Source organism: Microtus pennsylvanicus, chromosome 6 (assembly GCF_037038515.1).
Source record: "Microtus pennsylvanicus isolate mMicPen1 chromosome 6, mMicPen1.hap1, whole genome shotgun sequence".
Classification (NCBI taxonomy): domain Eukaryota; kingdom Metazoa; phylum Chordata; class Mammalia; order Rodentia; family Cricetidae; genus Microtus; species Microtus pennsylvanicus.
Genome location: NC_134584.1, coordinates 80,156,946 through 80,178,232, shown reverse-complemented (window position 1 = coordinate 80,178,232; position 21,287 = coordinate 80,156,946). Strand labels below are relative to the sequence as shown.

The 21,287-nt window shown below is 47.8% G+C and overlaps 1 protein-coding gene across 3 annotated transcripts in view; it reads left to right on the top strand.

Annotated features, from left to right (window-relative positions):
• Smad1 (SMAD family member 1) overlaps nucleotides 1-21,287 on the top strand; it is a 66,123-nt gene that overhangs the window by 17,527 nt on the left and 27,309 nt on the right. The window contains exons 2-3 of one of the 3 annotated variants that reach the window (XM_075976536.1): nucleotides 2,792-2,868; nucleotides 9,196-9,748. In XM_075976536.1, coding sequence (XP_075832651.1) covers nucleotides 9,349-9,748 — 400 coding nt within the window. In that variant the 5' untranslated portion in view covers nucleotides 2,792-2,868; nucleotides 9,196-9,348. Of the gene's footprint in view, nucleotides 1-2,791; nucleotides 2,869-3,282; nucleotides 3,306-9,195; nucleotides 9,749-21,287 lie in introns of those variants that run through there. The other 2 variants (XM_075976537.1, XM_075976534.1) reach the window with 2 other exon arrangements.

Below are 21,287 nucleotides of genomic sequence, written 5' to 3'. Positions count from 1 at the left end.
AGAGAGCGAGTTCACGTTGTCCTCCTTCGGGTACACGCCCCACAGATGTGGCCGCTCTTACAAACAGCACCTGCACATTCAGAGAAACAGACAAGCACATTCTGAAAGATGCTAGGCAGCGGGAGCTGGCAGGGAAGGGAGGCTTTTCCTCCTGTGCTCAAATCCCTTTGTATCTGTGGGCTTGCTGTTTGAATGACCTTGTTTTTAAAACCCGATTCTAAACTTTTTTTTTCTTGCTCTCTCTCTCTCTCTCTCTCTCTCTCTCTCTCTCTCTCTCTCTCTCTCTCTCTCTTTTTATTGAGACAGTGTATCCCCTGGTTGGCTTGGAACTGGCCAGGGAGATCAGGCTGGCCTTAAACTCAAAGAAATTCTGCCTCTGTCTGCTTCCACACATTGGCACATTGGGATTAAAGCTGTGCACCACCAAACCCGCCTGCTAACTGAACTTTCGTATCAATCAGTGCAGGCTGAGGTGTAGGTCAAACTGTTAGTAAAATTAAGACAGTCGTAGATGTGAGGGGGTCTGTGAGATGCAGCCACTGTCCCCCAGGCTCAGCTAACGGCACTGCTTCTGTTAGTGACCGGCAGGCATTCCTGGGCACCAGCGGGAATTGTTCCCTTTAGCCTTGTCTGCAGACTCTGTAAAGCTGCTGTTCAAGACAAGGATTCACAGAGAACAGCAGCTTGGTCTGTTTGTTGTTGTTGCTGAGATGACTGCGGGCCTTGCTCTCCTGCACTTCAGGAGCGAGGACCCTGGTGAGCTTCTTCAGGGGAGGTTGTGGGGACCTGGATCTGCCCAAGGTCCCTTCAAGCTGAGTCAAGAACAAGCACCCAGTAAGGTTTAGGGGAAATGTCGAGGAGAAGGAAAACCAAGTGTGGAGGTTGACGTTGGGGGCAGTAAGGTAACCGAAAAGGTATCAATTTCCTCGTTCTAAGGAGGTTAAAAAAAATGAAAATAAAAATCCTGAAACTTGCTGCTGCTTAGGGAATCAGAGTGAAACGGGCCAGGATGTGCTGGAAAGGATTTGTGCCTGCAGAGCGGGAAGCAGAGAGCGCATACCTGTTCATCTGAATGTAGAAACTGCAGTTGTATCCCAAGAAGGCCTATTGTGACATCCATAGATTCTTGGATTCTTCTTCATCCAGGGGGCACTGCTTTTGAAGTTATTTGCAGGGTCACAGCCCTCGGTAGGTTTGTAAGTGGTAATCTGGGGTTCACACGCTTGCTGATTTCTAGGTCTTCCTCCTAATCAACGGTGTTCAGAGGCCATATGGCATCTCTGGCCCCTAGCCTGTGCCCAGACTGGGAAGGGCTGTTAATGCTGACACCTTCAAGGCACCTGGTCCAGCTGAGCTCTGCCTCTGGGGGCTCGCCTTTCTTTCACTGCCTGCCACCCCTACCCCACTGGGGAAACGCCAACTCTGGAAAGATACATTGTTTTTTAATGAACACTAAGTAAACTAGATACTCTACCTGGTCAGTCCCTTGAGTGCCTAGCACCAGTGATCTCTGAGCGTCTTCATACTGTTTTCTTACATAGGAATTTTGTAAAAATAATTTTTCCTGGTACTTCATTTTAGCCTAACTTTCTGGCAATGAAATAAAGTCTTTAAAACATACGTGGGGGCGGGGGCAGAGAAGGGGCTCAGTAGGTAAAGGTGCTCACCGCCAAGCCTGAGAGCCGGAGCCCCACCCATGGCCGAAGGAGGGAGCCGACTCCTAGGTGAAAGTTGTTCTCTGACCTCTGCACGAGCAAAGTGGTGCGTGTGTGTGTGTGTGTGTGTGTGTGTGTGTGTGTGTGTGTGCATGCGCACACCATAAATAAATGGAACTTTGACAAATAGAAGAAATATTGAGAGGTTGTATAACCTCCAATGTCCTCTTTTTAAGATTTTATTGTTGTTTTTCTTTGTGTTTGTGTTTTGTTTTTCTGAGACAGGGTTTCTCTGTGTAACTTTGCAGCCTTTCCTGGATCTTGCTCTGTAGGCCAGGCTAACTTTGAATGCACAGAGATCCACCTGCTTCTGCTTCCCAAGTGCTGGGATTAAACACATGCACTACCACTGCCCGGCCCAATTTTCTCCTGTTACTGGGAATTTTCTTTCTTATTTTGGTTGGCGGAAAGTCTTACCTACCTGTGTTTGGCCCTCTCTCTGACGGGGATGCTGAGAGCTTAATTAAGTTGGAGCGATGAGCTGGTAGCACGTCCCCGCACAGAGTGGACCCCTCCGGTCACGTGCAGCCAGATCATAGCGTTTCAGTTAAGTTCTTTTCTGAGACAGTGAGGCCCGCCTTCATTTTTATGTTCATGTAATGACATTGAATTGTTTTGGCAATTCTAGCTTGTCTTTTCTGCTGCCTGCCTTACTTATGAAACCTTCCCCACCTGACTTTCTTCTGCTTGTTGGAGGAGGGGGATAAATATGCCAGACTTGAATATTCTTCACCCCTTTTTTGAGATACTATGTAGCCTTATTTCAAACTCAGTATGTAGACTGGCTGGGTTTGCCCTCAGAGATTCACATACTTTGGCCTGCCAGGGTGCTGAGATGAAAGGGGTGCATCCCTCTGCCCCAGCATTGCTTTCGCCCCTTTAATCCCTCTGGGGCCCCAGCTCCAACCTGAAGGGCCGCCCACAGTCAGGGCGGGGCTTCTTCCACCCTCCCTTTATCTCCTCTGGAAAACTCCCTGACAGGCCCAGAGGTGTGGATAGCTAATTTAGGTACTTCTTAACACAATCAAGTTGATAATCAAGATTGATTTACCAAAGCCAGTGTCTCTCTTTGTCAGGCGATGGGGGTGTGGCCACTCCTGGGAAGTCCTTGTGTGTGACCATTCCATGGGAATTCTGCTGCCTGGCTTCTAAAGTAAGAAACTTGACATTATTGAAAGTTTTGAGCTCTTTGGTCTTCTGAATTCTGGTTACTCCAATAGCTTCATTTCATGTAGGCCTAATGATTATAACCATATTTTTTTTTTTACTTTCCCATCTTATTACCAAAAAACCTCACTGTACTTTACTGAATTATAGGGTTTTTTTTAATGTTTTATAATATATTACTGTCTGTAAGCGTGTGAAAAGGAAAATATTCTTACAGCCTTTGTCTTCTGACCCTGCAGCATTTAGTCTTTTGTTAGCGTGTTGTTTCTGCGAGTGTGAGGAATTAAATATTTTTAAATCCATTTTAGAATAATGAAAGTTTCATTATAGGCCCTGGTGTGCTCGTCTTTGTCTCCTCATTCTAGTTACGTATTTCAGAGGAAGCAAGAATTCCCCTTCTCGGGCTATGGATTGGATACTAGGGTAGGTTAGTTGCAGTGGTTCTCAACCTGTGGTTCTAACCCCTGAGAGAATGACCCTTTCTCAGGAGATTGTCAGAAAACACAGATACTCACATTACAGATACAACTCATAATGGTAGCAAAATTACAGTTATGACGTAGCAGTGTAATAGCTTTATGGCTGGGGTCACCACAACATGAGGGACTGTCTTAAAGGGTCACAGCATTAGGAAGGTTGAGAGCCACCGGTCTCCACAGTGGATCTCTCAGGCCTGTTTGCTGCTGTGGTGTCCAGAATCGAGAACAAGATGATTTTCTATATTAAAATGACAAATGACACAGGCCTATCAGCCTCTCCGCAGGTCTTGTTGTTCTGTGTGTCCACGGGTTCAGTCCATCTGTGTAAAATGGTGGCCATGATGTCGTCTGGAAACAGACCCCAGTTGATTTATTTATGGAGTTACTAGAAAATGCTTTCCTTAAAAATGTAGATCAAACAAAATCTTTTTAAAGTTTTTTTTTTCTTGAATAATCTACCCAGCTGTTAGGCGGTTTCAAAGTAAAGTTAATTAGTACCCTGTGCTTTTGTTTGGCTCAGTCCTCTTGATCCTTAGGCCCTGATACTGTGCCATTAGTTTTGAGCGAAGGAATGAATGGAGCCGAGGGTGAGAAGTGGGGGAGGAGTGGGCGGCCTCCTGCATAGCTGAGCACATACTGGTCAGTAACTTTTGGAAGGTAGTGTGAGCCTTCTATTTTATTTTTCTCAGTCCCTCTCTGCCACTGTCTTACTAGGATATTTAATTACTCCCTCAGGACATACGGAATCGTGCTTTTGTCTGGTTCCCACACCAGGGTCAGGCCTGTGGACCAGTCCTTACTTGTCTCATTTCTTTCCTCTTGGAAGGCCCACCAGGCTTTCCTACTTGTGGAGGTGGACTCCAGGGCTCGGAGGAAACCCCGAAATCCACGTAAACTGCACATCTTCCTGTGCCGCTCACACCTTGGGTTACTTACAGCACCTCACTCGGTAGGGCCTCTGGGTAAAGGGTTCTGCTCTGTTGTTTAAGGAGAGTGGAAATGTTACATGCCCGTGCAGTTCAAGAATGAATGTGTGCGTATATGCATGATGTGTGTGTACGTGGACACACGTGCCATGGTGCGTGCATGGAAGTCAGAGGACATCTGTGTGGAGTCGGTTTTCTTCTGCCTTTACGTGAGTTCCAGGGACTAAACTCGGTTGCCAGGACTGGGGCCAGGACTTTTACCCAGAGAGCCATCTTGCCTGCCCAAGGTCCATTTTCTGAAAATATCAGCTGTTAGTTGAAGCCACAGATACAGAAGTCAGAGCTGTGGAGGGTCAACTCTGTCTCCAGGTACAAGCTAGTGTGACTTAGAACTTTCTGGCGGAGTTCAAGGCATTGAACGCGGAGACTGCGGTTGGCCGATATTTACACAGTTGGGTAATTACATGTTTCTTTACTGGATGAGGTGGAGATAAGGAAACTGCATTGAACAATTGGCTGATTCTGTTTCCTCTAATACAAAGCAAATTATGCAGCAATCAAGAGTAGTTTAAATTTTACCCCTTTAATGATAAAGAATATCCCATAAATTTCAAAGTTAGCCATCGAAGAAATGAATATTCTAATGTCTGACTTGGCTACCAGTCAGTGGTACTAGTTGAAATCCTTCTTGTGATGGAGAGTTTATTAGAGAAGTTGTGAATTGAGAACCGTTGGTAAGTTATCCTTTTGTTATTTCTGGAGCTGGGTCACACTAACAACCCAGTTGTGTGTGTGTGGGGGGGGGAGATGCATGTGAGTGCTGAAACCCACGGAGGCTTGAGGCCAGAGACACGGATCCCCTGGAGCTGGAGTTGTCAGTTGTGAGCCATTGGCTGTGGGTGTTGGGAACCAAACTCTGGGTTGTGCAAAAATAATGCCAGCTCTTAACTGCTGAGCCCTGTCTCCCGCTCCTCACCTCATCGGACTTCTGAGAGAGTGCATAACAGCAGGCAGCTTCAGCTCCTGAAGAGTGTGTGTGTGTTGTTGTTTAATTAGCAAACATTTGCATAATGAAGTTTCAGAATCTTTTGTTTTATAATTTTTCAGTAAAGACTGCTTGGAAAGTTTGGGGAGTGGGGGACGTTTGGCCGCCAACGCTGCTGCCTGGGGTACTGGCACAGTGTACTCAACCCTTTTGCTCTCCGAGTGAGTGCTGTCTGTTTTTCACAGGGGCTGTGAACAGAGCGGATACAGTCCACACAGTGGATGTGTGTAAAGTTAATAATTTTCTGGTTATAAATAATTCCCATGAAAATCTTGGTGTGAAATTTTTTTCCTCTTTCCAGTTTAGAATAGTCTCTGCTAGTAAATGCACACTTCTGATGAGGTAGCTGAGCCGCTGGCGGCGGCGGGGGGGGGGGGGGGGGGGGCTCCTCACTGAATGGTTTTGGGTTTTTAGTTTTGTTTTCTTGGTCAGTGTGAAATGTTTGTGTTTGCTCAGGAGGGAAGGAAACCTCTGTATGCTGACTCATGTTTTTATGTTACCCTTTAAATTGATAAGCCACTTAGCTTCAGACATAAACCAAGGCAGGAAGTACAAAAGGGGACAGAAAAGATCTGGTCATGTGGCTTAATCTGTAGAACTCATTTTTGACTTCTTCATGTGAGCTGAATTCCCTGTTGGACATGGACCTGGAAAAGCCTTCACTCTCAGAAGCCTGAGTTGTCAGTATGTATTTTTTTATGGCTATCACGCGCATTTCCAGGGCTTGTGATCTTTTTAGTTTAATTATTGTAAGTGTCATCCAGACCTTGACTGCTGGGTGACCACTGCCTTGCTCCCTTTGTGCTGGGTGCAGAGACCCTGCTTTCTTAAAGGTACTACCTTCCCTGTGAATCTGAGTCACCTCCCGCCGTCCACAGGCTAAGACACAGAAGATGTAGGCTGTCACATCTGTATGGGTTGACTTCTTAGGGTTCCTATCCCACATCTGAGTATGGAGATTTAGGACCAGAGTTTAACAGCCTGTGCAGTAGGGGTTCAGACTTCTGTTTTGTCTCTCACAGATAGACATGGAGTATGGAACAAAACATTTAACTTTTCACAATTTTACTTCTTGATGTCTAAAATGAAGAAAATGGAAGCCGTTTCAGAGTTTGTAGGTAAGATTAGAATGGGTGAGCGGAAGCACTCAGGACATCCCTTGTACTTTGCAGACGTCTACATATCGTTCCTGGACTGACTGTCTGAGGCTTCCTCTTTGGAAGAACTTCCTGGAGTTAATTCTTCACTCACTCCTTTTCGTCTTTTCTGTTCTGTCGTGGATTTTGGCTTCATTTATTCAAGCCTCTGCACCAGGCAGTACCATAGCCGGTGACACCCCAGACCAAGACGGACAGTTGGAGGACTTCCTCCTATGCGGCATCTTGTTGCCACACCCTCCAAAGGGAAGATGATTGGGGACTGTCTGGGAGAGTTCTGAGGCTTTGTTCCTGTGGTCCAACCCCCTCCCAGAGGCCGTGCCCAATACTATAAGGAGTTAGGACACACAGGCAAGTATCAGACTTGCTTGTGTGTTTGACAACTGTTAGCACATGGTGCTGTTATCTTAGGTCAGCATTCCTTCTGGGTGAGGCCTGGAGTGGCCGGAGAGGGCAGCGCAGTCCCGTGGGGCTGGCCCTGGATCAGCCATCTGCTCTGTGGAGTTACTTAGATGTTTGTTTGCGTTCTGGTTCTTCCCTTAAACGTCCATCCGAGTTCTTCAGGGTGTTGGTCACCACCCATCCCCAGTGCCCTAGTTCCAGGCACTTGGGCTAACTGTTCTGGGGAATAAAGATCCAGAATGGGGGTTCTTAGGCAGTCCCCCAGAACCCGAACACATATATGGTAAACACTCATCAGAAAACAACCCTCAAGTGATTTTGAGATAAATAAGCCCTCCTGTTTGAAAGTCAGTGATTAAAATATTAAAAATCTTTTTGGGGAGTAAAAGAGCTGGTAAAAAATCAGGGTCTCTCTAACTTGCTTCTGGAGGTCTTTCCAGTTCTGGGGGCGGGGTGCCCCCCACGCTTTACTGAAGACTGGATTACCATATCAATAGGTGTGTGCTAACTGCCTGTGACTTCTGCTAAGGGCCTAACTTTGTTTTCTCTTTCATTTCCTGTTAAAAGAAAACCTCAAACCCTAGTAAATTAGGGCTGAGCTCTGGTGAAAGGACAAGCAGCTCTCTGCTGGGTGAGGTTGAGCCTTTACCCTTGGAGAGTGAAGGGAACGTGCAATCTCTTCATCTTAGTGTAAGTTCTGGAGCCCGGTCGGTCGTCCATCGTGTGCCAGGTACCCTGTGCCAGGTACCACGCTGTGCTCATTATGACACGGAGTGGCCAGGTCATTTCCTGTAGTGAGGAGACGGCGCGCACACCATCCCAGCTCTCTGCAGTTACCGATCATGATCAGTATCGGTTTAAGACTGAGGATCAGGAAGATTGTCCCTAATTATACAATTTTTATTAGTGTTTTGGTTTTATAGGTTTTCTTTACTATGCTTTAAAAAATAATTTCTCAATTCCTTGTATTTTCTTTGGGCTTAAATCACTGCCTACATTCCCAGACTTTTTTTCCCTCCCCAGTAAATGCATTTTAGCTATAAATTCCCATATGATTACAGCTTGTCACATCTTTTTTTTTTTTTTAAGGCAGGGTTCCTCTGTATAGACCTAGCTATCCTCTGTAGACCAGACTCCAGGCTGGCCTCAAACTCGGAGAGTTGCCTACTTCTGCCCAGGATTGAAGGCATGTGCCACTACCGCCCAGCTACATCTTATTATTTTTGATGTCATATTTTTATAATCATTCAATTAAAATATTTCATCTCCACTGTAATCTCTTCCTGACTCACAGTTAATATGTGGTTTTATTTTCAGTAGTGATATTATTGTTGATTTCCTAGTTATACTGAGACGGAGAGGGCTTATTCATTATTGTTTGTTGCGTGTGGTGGTGTGCACATATTGCGGTTGTCAGGAGTTTTCCCTTGTGTTGTTTGTTCATTTTCAAGACCAGGAGCTTGCCCCCTGGTCTAAGCAGGGCAGCCAGCAAGTTCAGAGACCCCCCCCCCGCCCCCTCCCCCCTCCCCATCCCCTGTCCTGTCCAGTCCCCTCCTGGCTGTCAGCGTGGGCTGAGTACCTGTGTGAGACCTGTTTGAGGCCAGCACTTGAGGCACGCAGATAGCTCTTGGCCCAAATATTTTATTTTCCACGTGGCTTTACTCCTTGGCGTGTTGGTTTTCATATACATTGGGCCACACGCTTACACTTGACTCTCTGTCAGTTTTTCCTCATCAGTTAATATGTCTGGCTCCCACAGGACTGGGTTGGGATAGCTGTTCTGATTCTTTTCAGTCTTCTGCTTGGTGTCTGCTGAGGCTTGTCACTTGCCTGTACATTGGAGGTGGTGATATGCAAATCTCCTGAGTGGCTAGCTGTGCCGGAAACACTCCCATGACCTTTGTCCTGGGCCTGGTGTGGCTGTGAGCCGGCTGTTCTCTTCCTCTTGTAAGACCGCCAATCCTGTTGCTTTAAGGTCCCACCCTTATAATCTGATTTAACCCTAGTGAGTTCCTCAGCGGCTCCAGGCCCAAGTACTGTCTGTCACGGTGGGCACTGGGCTTTGGTGTATGAATTTTAGGAGAACACAGTTCAGCTCCTGGCAGCATAGAATACAAAAGCTCAGGAGCTTAGCGTGGGGTCGCATCTCTGACAAAGCCACCAAATGGGGAAGCTGAACGGTAGAAGCCGGGGCCACCTGTACAGGGAAAGACCTAAGGAATTAGTACCTGGCATTTAATAATTAGTTAAATCGATGTGTCTCGAGCTAATATTAAAGCCAGTTTCCTCTCCTGTCTTTCGCAGGTGCTAACTTTGGGTCCCTTCTTGGAACAGAGGAACTGAGTGAGTAGCTAAAGAGAATCTATGTGAACAGACTGAAATCTCTTCTGACTGTGCCCTTTGGAGACCTCCCCACTTCACCCGGTGTGAGGAGCGTGAAGAGCTAGACCAGTCGCTATGAACGTGACCAGCTTGTTTTCCTTTACGAGTCCGGCTGTGAAGAGACTTCTAGGGTGGAAACAGGGTGACGAGGAAGAAAAATGGGCAGAGAAAGCCGTGGATGCTTTGGTGAAAAAACTGAAGAAAAAGAAAGGGGCCATGGAAGAGCTCGAGAAGGCCCTGAGCTGCCCAGGGCAGCCAAGCAGCTGCGTCACCATTCCCCGCTCCCTGGATGGCAGGCTGCAGGTGTCCCACCGCAAGGGACTGCCTCATGTCATTTATTGCCGCGTGTGGCGCTGGCCTGACCTCCAGAGCCACCATGAACTGAAGCCTCTGGAGTGTTGTGAGTTTCCTTTCGGTTCCAAGCAGAAGGAAGTCTGCATCAACCCCTACCACTACAAGCGAGTGGAGAGCCCTGGTGAGTGGGGATGCACTTCGTGTGTCCCGTGAGTTCTGCCGAGAGCAGAGCAACAACAGCTTTCTGTTGTGGGGTGTAAATCCAAAATATTGGGGGAAATTGTTGTGTGGACTCGTACATGTGTGTGCAAAAGAGAAAGAGCGCAGGAACACTTGCACGCTACTCAGCCTTCGCTCACTCTAACGGTCCCTTTAGAAAGAGGCAGGTTTGGTCCCATTGGCTCCAGGGCTCTGTCCTGCTGCACTGTAGCATCCTGGGGTGGAACGGTGGTGGAGCAGAGCTCATGTCGAAAGAGCAAAGAGCTGGAGCCTCACTGTCCCCTTTGGTGACTAGGAGACTTCCCACTAGGCTCTGGGGACAAGCCTTGAGTGTCTGAACATTTGGGGGTGCATCGCGGTCCAAAATTCAGCAACCCTGGAGTATTTCATCCATGCTAACATGTGACTTCTCTCTATGTGACTTCATTTCTTGGAATCGGGCTCTGAAAATTGAGTTTTGTGTCTGAATCTGCTTTGTATGGTTCACATTGTTCTGTGTGTCTTTCTAGCGAGTTCAGCTGTGCGGTACGTCAGCGGTCAGCTGAAGCACAGGCTCTTGCTGTGTGCTGCGAAGGAAGGGCAGTGTGGGGCACTCCATGTTTCCTGGCAGTGCTTTTTGTCATCTGTGTTGAGGTGTGCTGTCGTGTGTTCCCTGTGGGACGACGTTCCGCTGTGTGAGGATGTGACGTGTTTCTTCATGATATCTGTCTACTCGTGTGGCGCTGGGCTGTGGGAAAGGCTGCAGTTGGCCCCTCACATCTTTGGATGCTGCATCCATCCATAGTCAGCTGCAGATGCAAATACTTAGAAAAGGAACTCTGTCTCTGTGGAGCAGGCCGACTCTCCCTTCCAGGTCCTTTCTCTTTGGGTTTTGGTGGTTGAAAAAGTGGACTCCATTCTTTCTGGGGCTCAGGGTTCGGGAGCTCTTGGTGGGTGAGTCTGCTTCCTGTTCAACACCCCAGGCCTCTAACTAGCCACCACATGGAGATCAGGGCGGGACTTGGGTTACCAGGGCTGGAGGTCCTCATAGGTTGACTTCCATTGGCCTAGTCTCAGCTTTGGGACTGGCACAGCTCTGCCTTGGCAGAGGCTGCACTCCTATAGTCTCCGTGAACCCGCCCATCGTGCTGGAAGGAGTCCACGGCCTTGAGAGGTGACTGGGCTAGGCGCTATATGACCGCTTATTCCTCTGGACCAGGAACCTGGAGCAGGGCAGCCCGCGTGACTGACCATTGCAGATGCCTACGCACAGCGACAGCAGCTAGGGAAGGACAGAAGCCCCTCTGAATCTCTTCACAGCATTTATATCATGTTAGGCATCCTAAGTGGCTCAGAGCTGGGTTAAAGTGTAGGGCGGACAGGTGCACGCTCCTCGCAAATTCGGTGCCGTGTTATAGAAGGGCTTGAGCGGCTGCAGGTGAGGGCGTCTGGAGGAGCTCTGGGCCGCTGGCCCATAGATACAGACCACTATATTTTGAATTTATGTAGTTTTGCTCTTGTGTTTGTTTCTCCATCCGGACAGGTGGATCAGTGCTTCTGTAGGGAAGAAGCCAAAAAAGAGCTGTGCTCATCCAAGGATACAGAAACAGAAAATAGAAACCCTCAGAACCTAGTACCCCGCTTTGGACTCCTGATCTTGTCGTTCTGAACCTTGCCACCTCCCAGATCTACTAATTGTCATCTCTGTGAGCCCCTAGCTCCCCTGTCAGGGTTCTTCTTTTTTGAAACGCCACATTGTCATTCTGGGTGATTTTGTTGATGGACTGGGTTCACTTAGCTGGTGGTTTCTGAGGATCCCTAAACGTGGATGGTGGTGGTGTCAGATTCATGCGGCTTCCCTCCCTGTCCCTGCTCCTGGGATGGCCAGATGATCTTTCTCTCACAGGAACTTCAGACCCCAGGGCAGAGGTGTCGCTTCAGTGACTGCAAACTTCCAGCTCGGTCGTGCAATCATCTGTTTGTCTCCAAAGGCATTTTGAAGTTTTTTTGCAGAACATTTAAGTCATGTAAAAAGACTAGAGGAAGATTTACAAAGGCTTTTGTGTGCACTGCCTATTTTAAGAAAGAGAGCATATAAACTAAAATCATGTGTTTCCTTCTGTTATTTTTCTGTGAGGAACCACCATTCTGAACTTGACATTTGTCACCATGTATATTTCATACTAATACATTTGTCCATAGGAACACGTTGTTTTGTGTATTTTAAAATATTCTTTAGTGACATTAGGTTTTCCTGGAACTGATTGTCGTGTTCTTCCCATATTACGCTGTGTGATTCTAGAACGTACATTTTTACGATGACCTTGTCCAGTGCTGTGAGGGACCCTCTCTTCTGCTGGAATTTCATTTGGGAACGACTGCTAGAATTAGGCCGTCACACATAATATTATTTAGTATTCATAAGTTTCCACTCTACTCTTCTTACACAGCTTCTAGCTTCCTTTCCGGGTGACTTTTTATAGGGCCCTTTGAAAATGACACTGTTAAAGTTGCTCCGGGCTAAGACTCTGTGTCCCCTTTCCCTAGCAACCTTACTGGTTCTCATTGCTTTAGTATTAATACTCTTTACTGTTTGTCAAACCAGATAGGATGTAGGTTTTATTGTTACTTGTTTTTAGGAACAGCTCATATAAAGACACATGGTTTTCTTCAGGTAGAAACTGAAACGGAGGTGGGAGTCTCAGAGAACGAGAAGGACTGTGCAAGCTGGGTCCCTGGTTTTCGGTTCACAGGGTCCACAGGGAAAATTTTAATGTAACTCAAGTAATGAAAGCGACTCCTCCAAGTCAAGGGGCTTGGGTGCCAGACCCCTGGAAAGCAGAGGGGTCTGAACACAGAAAGTGCTCTTCCACCTGAGTCACTGATGAGAACACGGGGGCGGGGGGGTGTCCTTGCCCTGCCCTGCTGCAGCCCCACCTAGTCAGCTCCGTCCCCTCTATAGCTCGTGAGCTATGAAGATGTGGCCCTGACAGGGTCCTCTTTCCCAGGGCTCTTTAGGCGAGCCCTGCCGCCTTTCCTACTTCCTTCTCTGTTTTCTACTGGCTCTGAGCTTGAGTTCTCTGCGGGCACTCAAGGCCTTTTCCTCTGTAACTCCCTTCTCTCTCGGGGTACAGCTCACTTCCCTTCCTCCTTCAGACCTGAAGGGAGTAGAGATCTGTGTAGCTGGGACTTGGTCCCACCGTTTTCCTGTCCCAGAGAGAGTGTGCCTTCCCATCCCAACCCCAGCTTCTTCAGAACACACATACGGCCCAGCCATTGCTGCTCAGCTACTCTCTGAGTGAAGAAAGCATAGGGCGGGGCCCTGCATGCTAATTTCTCTGTCTCGGCAGCTACCACAGCAGCAGGGATTGTGGATCCCTAAAAATGCCGTGACTAGTGTATTCATACAGCCGTCTGTCTTTCTAGAATGAGTTTTCAACTTGTCTGCAGCCTTTGGAAACCGTCTTCCTCTCTTTGGTCATTTCCTTGCTGATGTAAGATGAAAAGGAAGCCATTCCTGGTGCAGTTCTGTTACTTAGTAACTTGCTGAGGTGGGGCGAGTAAGCGGGACTCTGAGCTTCCTATTCTTTCTCCTCTTCAGCCACAAGTCTCAGGAGCCGCCTACAGGACAGCCCTAGAGGTCCTTTGAGGGCAAGGCTGAGATGTATTTGGTGTAAATATACTAGGCTCTTGACTCGGGTCTTTCGTGCTGCTTGGGTCTTTTGTGTCCTTAGAGTCCGTGTGTGTGATCACATGACAGCCACTCACTGCCCCACTCTCCTGGAGAGTTTGTCCATTCACAAGGTGCCCGTGAATTGGTCTTTGAAGTCGTTCAGCATTCGGGAGTTTTCTGTTCTGATGCAGATAGGAAATTGGCTGGCTCTTTCTAGACTTTTCCTTCAGGTAGTCCTCAAGGTTGAGACTGAGAGAAAGACAATCGACTGTTTTCGTTTGTCTCTTGCAGATTTTGTCATTGTTCCTTTGAGTATCCTTGCTTTCTATTTCTTTGCCGCAAAATAATTTCATCAATTTAAGTAACTACAATTTCTTCTTAACCCGTGGCTTGTATTTTGTTACAAATAAAATAGTGTAAAAACGATGGTCGGGAAACGGCCGCACTTTCAGAGACACTGTGCCTCTCCTGTTCACTCTAGCTTCGGCGGGGTGTGTGTGTGTGTGTGTGTGTGTGTGTGTGTGTGTGTGTGTGTGGAGGGTGGAGGGGTGGGCACCACAGGCGCAAAGCAGAGACCCTCCGTGGAGAGGCTGTCCTCTGGCCATCATTGAAAGATACATCTCTCAAGGACATGTTGGGATTGTTCTCTCGCTCACAGGAAACAGAGTCCCCAGACTTCTGAGACTGGCCCTGCCGCTGCTGTGGCTGTCCACTGTCTGCCGGACTTTTACTAGCCTTCCGAGTGGAGGCTGCTTATTAGTGGTCGGATTAAATAGTGCTTCTCTTTTTCTTTTCCCAAAGTATCTGCTGACCAAGGCTGAGTAAGTCACCTAATTGTGGTACTGAGACGACCGTGCGGCTCCTGTCCGCTGCTCTCAAAGTGCCTGAATGGGGGTTTCCTGGCTGCTGGCCTCTTCTTTTTCCTCATGTGGTTCTTTAAAATTATTATGATTTTTTTTTGAACTTCACTGGGAAAGTCCTTATCGAACCTGAGCCTTCAATCCTGAGGTTGTTGTCAGGTGTGCCAGTACATACCCATATTCCTAGCCCTCGAGAGGCTGAGGCAAGAAGTTGTGAGTTTGGGACTCCAAAGTAAGAGTCTGTCTCATAAGACACCATCCCCCTAAATAAATGCAGTCTGAGATTTCTGTTTTAATTGTTGGAGAAAGAATGCTGCTGGCTGCTGAAAATGGAAATACACTGAAAATCCTCCTCACCTGTCAGCTAAATATGGGCTTCAGCTCCAGCTGTCCGTTCATCCTGTAATTTGTGGCTTGGTAAATTTTACCTGGAAGAATGTTTTAAATGTTACAGAACTGGAGAAAGATCCGTTATTGCCAAGCAGGAATGGGGCAGAGGAAATCGACGCCAAGGAAGGAAGTAAACTGAGTGGTCCTGAGGATGCCACAGACTGTTTTAATTTGACAGTATCCCTTCAGACGCTGGGGGCTGCATAGGGCTGAATTCGTAATGGTCTCAAAAAGTATTCTGTGAGCCGGGTGGTGGTAGTGGGGCATGACTTTAATCCTAGCACTCGGGAACCAGAAACAAGCAGATCTCTGTGAATTCGAGGCTAGCCTGGTCTACAGAACTAGTTCCAGGACAGTCAGGGCTACGCAGAGAAGCCCTGTCTTGAAAAACAAAATAATAACAACTCAGAGCGCCTGTGTGGTACGTTTGCTGCGGTGGGGGTGGGGAGCAGTATTGACCTTGCTTGAAGGCTAAGTTATAAGTCAGATACCAAGATATGTTCATTACAAAGATTATGAAAATTGGAGGTAAATTAACTATACTAACTATAAAAATTAAAACAAGACAGCATGCACTGCCTTCCAGTACACCCAAATTTCTGTTCCTTCTGACATTTTAATAAACACAAGGCTCTACGGGAACTGTGCCCCCAGAAAAGACGGGCACGGAATTTTAGTAGCGTATGCTGAATTGAACGGCAGGTGTGGATGGAGGATGAACTTGACCCCTAAACTTCAGACGAGCACTGACAAGACTTCCTCAATTGTGACACACCTGGACACCGCGTTCCAACTAACGCTGGCCCATGGTACAATGCAGACAAGTTCACGTGTCTGTCATCCCAGGGATTTTTTTATGTGTGTGTGTGCATTTGAAGGCCAGAGCACAACCTTGGGTGTCATTCTCAGGAACACATTCTACTTCCTTTGCAACAGTCCCTTAGCAATACCACAAACATAACTTAAAATTTAGTATTCGCCAAAAAAAAATATAAAATTCTTGATACCGGTTGATAATCACCAGGCTTGATTCTCTGTGAGCTCAGGCCTGTGAGCTTCGGGGGTCCTCCCGTCTAGGCCTCCCCAGCGTGTGGGAGAGAGTTAGGAGTCATCGTGCCTGGTGTTCTGTGGATTCTCTGGATGGAATCAGGTCTTCAGGCTCCCAGGCCATCCCACAGCTCTGTACAAAGGACTGGAACCAGTTTTTAGGTAGAGGAAGAATAAAGTAAATGAATATTGTTAATGAAACGGCCAAGAAAAATAGATGAATGGCTAAGACCAAGGAAAATTAGCAAATATGGCACTGCCATCACACAGAAGCAGGACTGGGTCAGTCTGGTGGTGCCTCGTGGAAGGTAGGTCACTGAGGATGCAGCTTTGGTCCACTGGGTGCTCCAGCTGTAATGTGCTGTGTCACCACAGGTCCATAGAACCCAGCCAGCCGCCGAGAAACGGCTGGAACCCCATGAGTCAAATAAATGAACGAATGATTTTTGGTTAAGTTTGTGTTAGCAAAAGAATCCCAACAAACCATTAGATGACACAGAGACCTCCCGCTCCATCCCACCTCCGAAAGCTTCAGTCAGAACAAGGCATGGGAAGAAAATATGAAGGCGTCTCATCTGTTCTGTGGGAGGAGCACAGGGTTGGCCCAGTCTATGCAGAGGTCAGAGGATGACATCTCACCAGCCGCCTTTCTCCTTCCACCTTGCTTCTGAGGTAGGGTCTTCCTTACTGTTTCTGCAGCTGGAACCCACAGGGTGTTTTGTTTTGTTTCTTCTTTAAAGGCAAATTCTTTCAAGAAGCCCCTAAAAAGCCCACGCCTGTAATCCCAGGAGTACTACGACCAGATAGGAGGGCAGATAGGAGAGTCGGTCAGAAGCTTACGTACACGGTAGCAAGAGAGACGGCCACTTGATCAAGAAGTCCTTAAAACAGAACTAGATTGTAAACCATTGGTGGTGATGGCTCAGAAATCCCGAAACCTCACATGTAACATCAGTGAGAGGACATCAGCCCACGTAGACCGATAGTGTGGAATCCCTTAGGAGTTAGGACAGAGAAAGGCCATGTAAAGAAGATACCAATTGCCTGTAGTAATGATGTAAAGACACGATAGGGGATGAGCCGGCTTAGGTGTCCACTCAGCCTGGGCAGTTTGACCATGGGCCACTCGCTTGTCTTCCGGGGGCCACTCACGTGTCTTTGAGGGCTACTCACTTGCTTTGAGGGCCACTCACGTGTCTTTGAGGGGCGCTCACATGTCTTCCGAGGGCTGCTCATGTGTCTTCCTTGAGGGTCTCTGGCTGCTGACCTGTTGGAGAAGGCGAAGGTTGAGACTGACCATCTCTTCAGGGCTGGCGTGAAGTTCTTTTAATCACAGTGCGTGATGAGGCCCCTCTGCATAGGACATTCTTGAGGACAGTGCAGAAATCTCTGCACCGTGCATAGAGTAGAATGAAATTTGTGATGTGAACAGGTCTCTGTGAGGAAGTCCTCCGAAGACTAGCGGTAATGGGCACGGAGTGACAGCGAGTCTCGTTGCTCACGTCCCGCCCTACCGTGTTCACTACCACACATATGTTTTCGTGTATTTCTGGCCTAGGGAGCAGGTGCCAAGGACTGCTGAGATGTAGAGGCGGAGTAATGAACAACTTGAAGCTGCAGAGCTAGAACCCAAGTTCAAATCCACGCCACTTAGCCCCGCGTGGGACTGCTTCACAACAACCAGGAAGCGGTTGGCTTCTCTTTAGCAAAGGAGCCAGACACCCAGAGTTATAAGTGTTGGAGAATGTGCCTAAAATGCCTGTGGTAGCCAGCCTGCGGACTGGCCGAACACGGGCAGTAGGGAGCATTGGCGCCTAAGGCTTGGGTGCTGAGGAAGTTGTGTTTACGTTTATTTCCTGTTCAGCAGTAATCATCATTAGAAAACCAGTGTCCCGGCTTCACAGAGCATATTTGCTGGGATCCAATTTGAACTCAGAATAAGCGAGTTAATTAATTGAACTGTGATTGTTCATCAAGCAAAGCTGCTTGGGGGTCATTGTGAAGCTCTCAGTGGATTGTTAGGTAGCTGAACCAACTGTTCAGAAACTTCCTTAAGACCAAGGTGGTCCAGAGCCTCACTGTGGAGCCAGACTGCCCAGGCTTGAACCCTGATTCACTGGATACTATCTGTAAGACCATAGGTAACCCAACCCCATTGGCTGTTGGTTCTGTATTCTTAGGTAAGTTACTTATTCCCCCTATACCTCCATTTCCACTTTCATTTAAGAGTTATTTTTATCCTTTTTAATTACCTGTATGATGTTTGTCTGCATGTGCACGTGTGCATAGGAGTGCAGTTGCCCATGGAGACCAAATGTATTGGATCCCTGCTAGGTGAGCCACCAGATCAGGGTGTTGGGGCCAATCTCCACAGTCCTCTGCAAGAACAGTTCACGTTGTTAACGCAGAGCCAGGTCTCCAGACCCTCGGGTTTTCTTTTCCATGCGGCATGGGGTAACACGGGAATGCGTGAGAGCAGGGTTGTTGGGGGTTTGGTGAGTTAACACATGATACAGCAGTTAGCATGTAAATGCTGTGTGTTGGAAAGAAGCGCCCTTGTTCCAGTTATGCTGTGGCTGTAATCCCAGTGCGGGGGGGGGGGACACAGGCAGTCATGGGGGCTCGTTGGCCCAGCCAGTCTAGACAAAACAGTGAGCTCCAGGTTGTGAAAGAGCCTGTCTTCGAAAAGTAGAGAAACCTTTGAGGAAAACAATCCAGTCTCTCTCTTTCTCCCTTCCTTTCACACACACACACACACACCCTAATCAGAAACTGGAAAGGGAATTTTTGAAGCAGCTTTTCAACTCCCTCTCAGTTTTGAAGGACTAAGCAGTAAGGCCTGGTTGTGAACAGGCTTGGATCAGGCCCTAGATCCGAATGAGTTCCTTAGCTAGGCTGAGCCTGCTTCCCTACATCCGAATGAGTTCCTTAGCTAGGCCAAGCCTGCTTCCCTAGATCCAGAATGAGTTCCTTAGCTAGGCCGAGCCTGCTTCCCTAGATCCAGAATGAGTTCCTTAGCTAGGCTGAGCCTGCTTCCCTAGATCCGAATGAGTTCCTTAGCTAGGCCGAGCCTGCTTCCCTAGATCCAGAATGAGTTCCTTAGCTAGGCTGAGCCTGCTTCCCTGCACACCCCAGACTGCAGTTGTGAAGTCAGTGTGAAGCACTCTGTGGTACAGCCTTGTTCTCCTGTTGGCTTTTATTGCCACAGTTCAGGGGACCTTATCAGATATTTCAACCCTGTCCACCCTCAGCTCACCACCAGTGAACACACAGACAGATAAAGGTTTTTTTTCGCTGTTGTTTATTGCTATTAAAATTTAACCTTGATTAAGATTCAGAGAACCATTTCTTCAGTTCCCAAGATGTATCTTGAAGTAAGGAATTTTATTTTATAAATAAACATACTATTAACTTGAAAACCATCTTTCACACCTACCTCTTTACACGGAAGGTCTCTGCCCACAAGGTCATCCAGTATACTCTATCAGGGATGTCTGTCTTAGGCAGCTACTCAGGCAACTCACCCTTTTGATAAGAACTGCTGCAGGGTGGGACGGGCCACCTCTCTGCTCTTAGACAACCCCAGTGCTGTGTCCTGAGATGTTACTTGTGCGGAGCTTTGTGTGGCATACTGATAGCATTAGGTGTCCACGAGCCATGGCCAAGACATACAAATCTAGAATGGGGGTGTCTGAGTAAAGCAATGTTCTTTTTGGGGAGGTAAGGAGTGTGAAAGCCCAGAAGTCAGGTGAGTTGCTCCCGGTCCCAAAGGTAGTCACCCTGCTCAGGTCCCCTAGCTAAACACCTCCTCCACTCCTGCAGAACCAGGCGGGAAGCATTTCGGTAGCTTGATTGCCATTCTGTCTCCATGGACAAGCATAGGGAACAGGCTGGCAGTCTCATCAGAACTCTCTTGTGTTAAAGCGGAAGCCAGCTGCCTTTTGGAGAACATTTGGAGGGTCCCGGCACAGCTGAAGACCGGTCAGGTTGGACTAGCACATGTTGCCAGTGACCATTCGGTGTAGAGTTTCAAGCCATGCTTGAATCCCTGGACAAAGCTCCAATCTGGGGTGTACAGGAATGCTGTTGAGCTCGGCTGTATAATTTTAGCTGTTCTTGGTCGTTCCTTTCCCATGTGTCTTGGCAACACAGAAAAGCAGAGGCCAACAGCAGAATCACAAATGCCTCCCCGGACTTGAGCATCCTGCAGTTTTATTCTCCGTTTGATTTTCTGTTGGCGGGAAAAGGGATTTTAATTTTCGTTTTTCATGGGAAGAGATACAGAGTTTGAGCAGCAGCGAGGAAGGGAAGACTCTGACTTCGTCTTTCCAGAGGTCCAGAGGAGAGCACATCCTCAGACTTGAGCCAGCGGGCCGAAGAGATGGCTCAGGGGCTAAGAGCACACACTGTTCTTACAGAGAATCCACCCACACTGGGCAGCTTACAACTGCTTGTAACTCCAGCTTCAGGGGATCTGATGCCTCTGGCCTTAGAGGGCATTGGCACTAACATACATGTACATATGTTCACAGATACACACATAGACATATACATAATTAAATCATTAAAGTTTGTTTTTAAAATAGACTTGGCAGAGAGATGGTGTCTCCCCTTCCTTAGTTGGCAAAGTGCTCCCTGCACCAGCCTGCAGACCTGCGTTTAGATCTCCAGCACCCCACACAAAGCAGACTTCCTAGGCAGCATACCTGGAATCCCAGCGCCAGGGAGCTCGAGGGAGGAGGACCCTATAACTTGAGGTCCAGCCAGTCCAGCCAGATGGGTGAGTCCATGTTGAGCAAGAGATCTTGTCTCAAAAGGCAAAACGGAAAAGCAATTCAGGAAGACAGTGGATATCAACTTCTGGCCTCCACATGCATGTGTCCCTGAACCTACACACACACACACACACACACACACACACGAGACAGAGAGACAGACAGACTCCAGGCAGTTGTTAGCTAGGTGGGAAGGTGGGGAGAAAGGCCCCACTCATCCAAGCAGGCAGGGTTCTCTGAACATATGACCCGATCAGCTCAGAGATGAAGCTTAGTAAAACCATTAGGCTCCACATCCAAGGATAAGCCTCAGGGCTGAAGCAGAAAGCACAGGTTGCTGACAATGTTTAGGAAGCAGGTTTGGGATCTGGCTTCTCAAAGGTGTCTTACATCAAGAAGCGTTTCCAGAAATGCAAGGGTTGCAGTTCCAAACCACGCATGCTGCCCTTCAGTGGAGTTTGAGGTATGAGAAGTTGGAAGATGCCGTGTGCACCTGTACGGACTGGGTTGCGTGTGTCCCTAAATTCATGTTGAAGCTCTAACCCCAAGGACCACGGAATGTTGGTTTTAGAGACAGGGCCTTTAAGGAAAAGATAAATGGAGATGAAGGCATTGTGAGGAGCTAACATCCTTACAAGACAGGGTTAGGCTGTGCAGAGAAACACGGGGCTGGAATGCCATTGGGAGCCGAGGACAGAGGTCTCAGCTGAAGCCAGCCCACCGGTACCTTCATCTCAGGCGTTTGCCCTCCAGGGCCACAGGAAAATGCATTCTGTT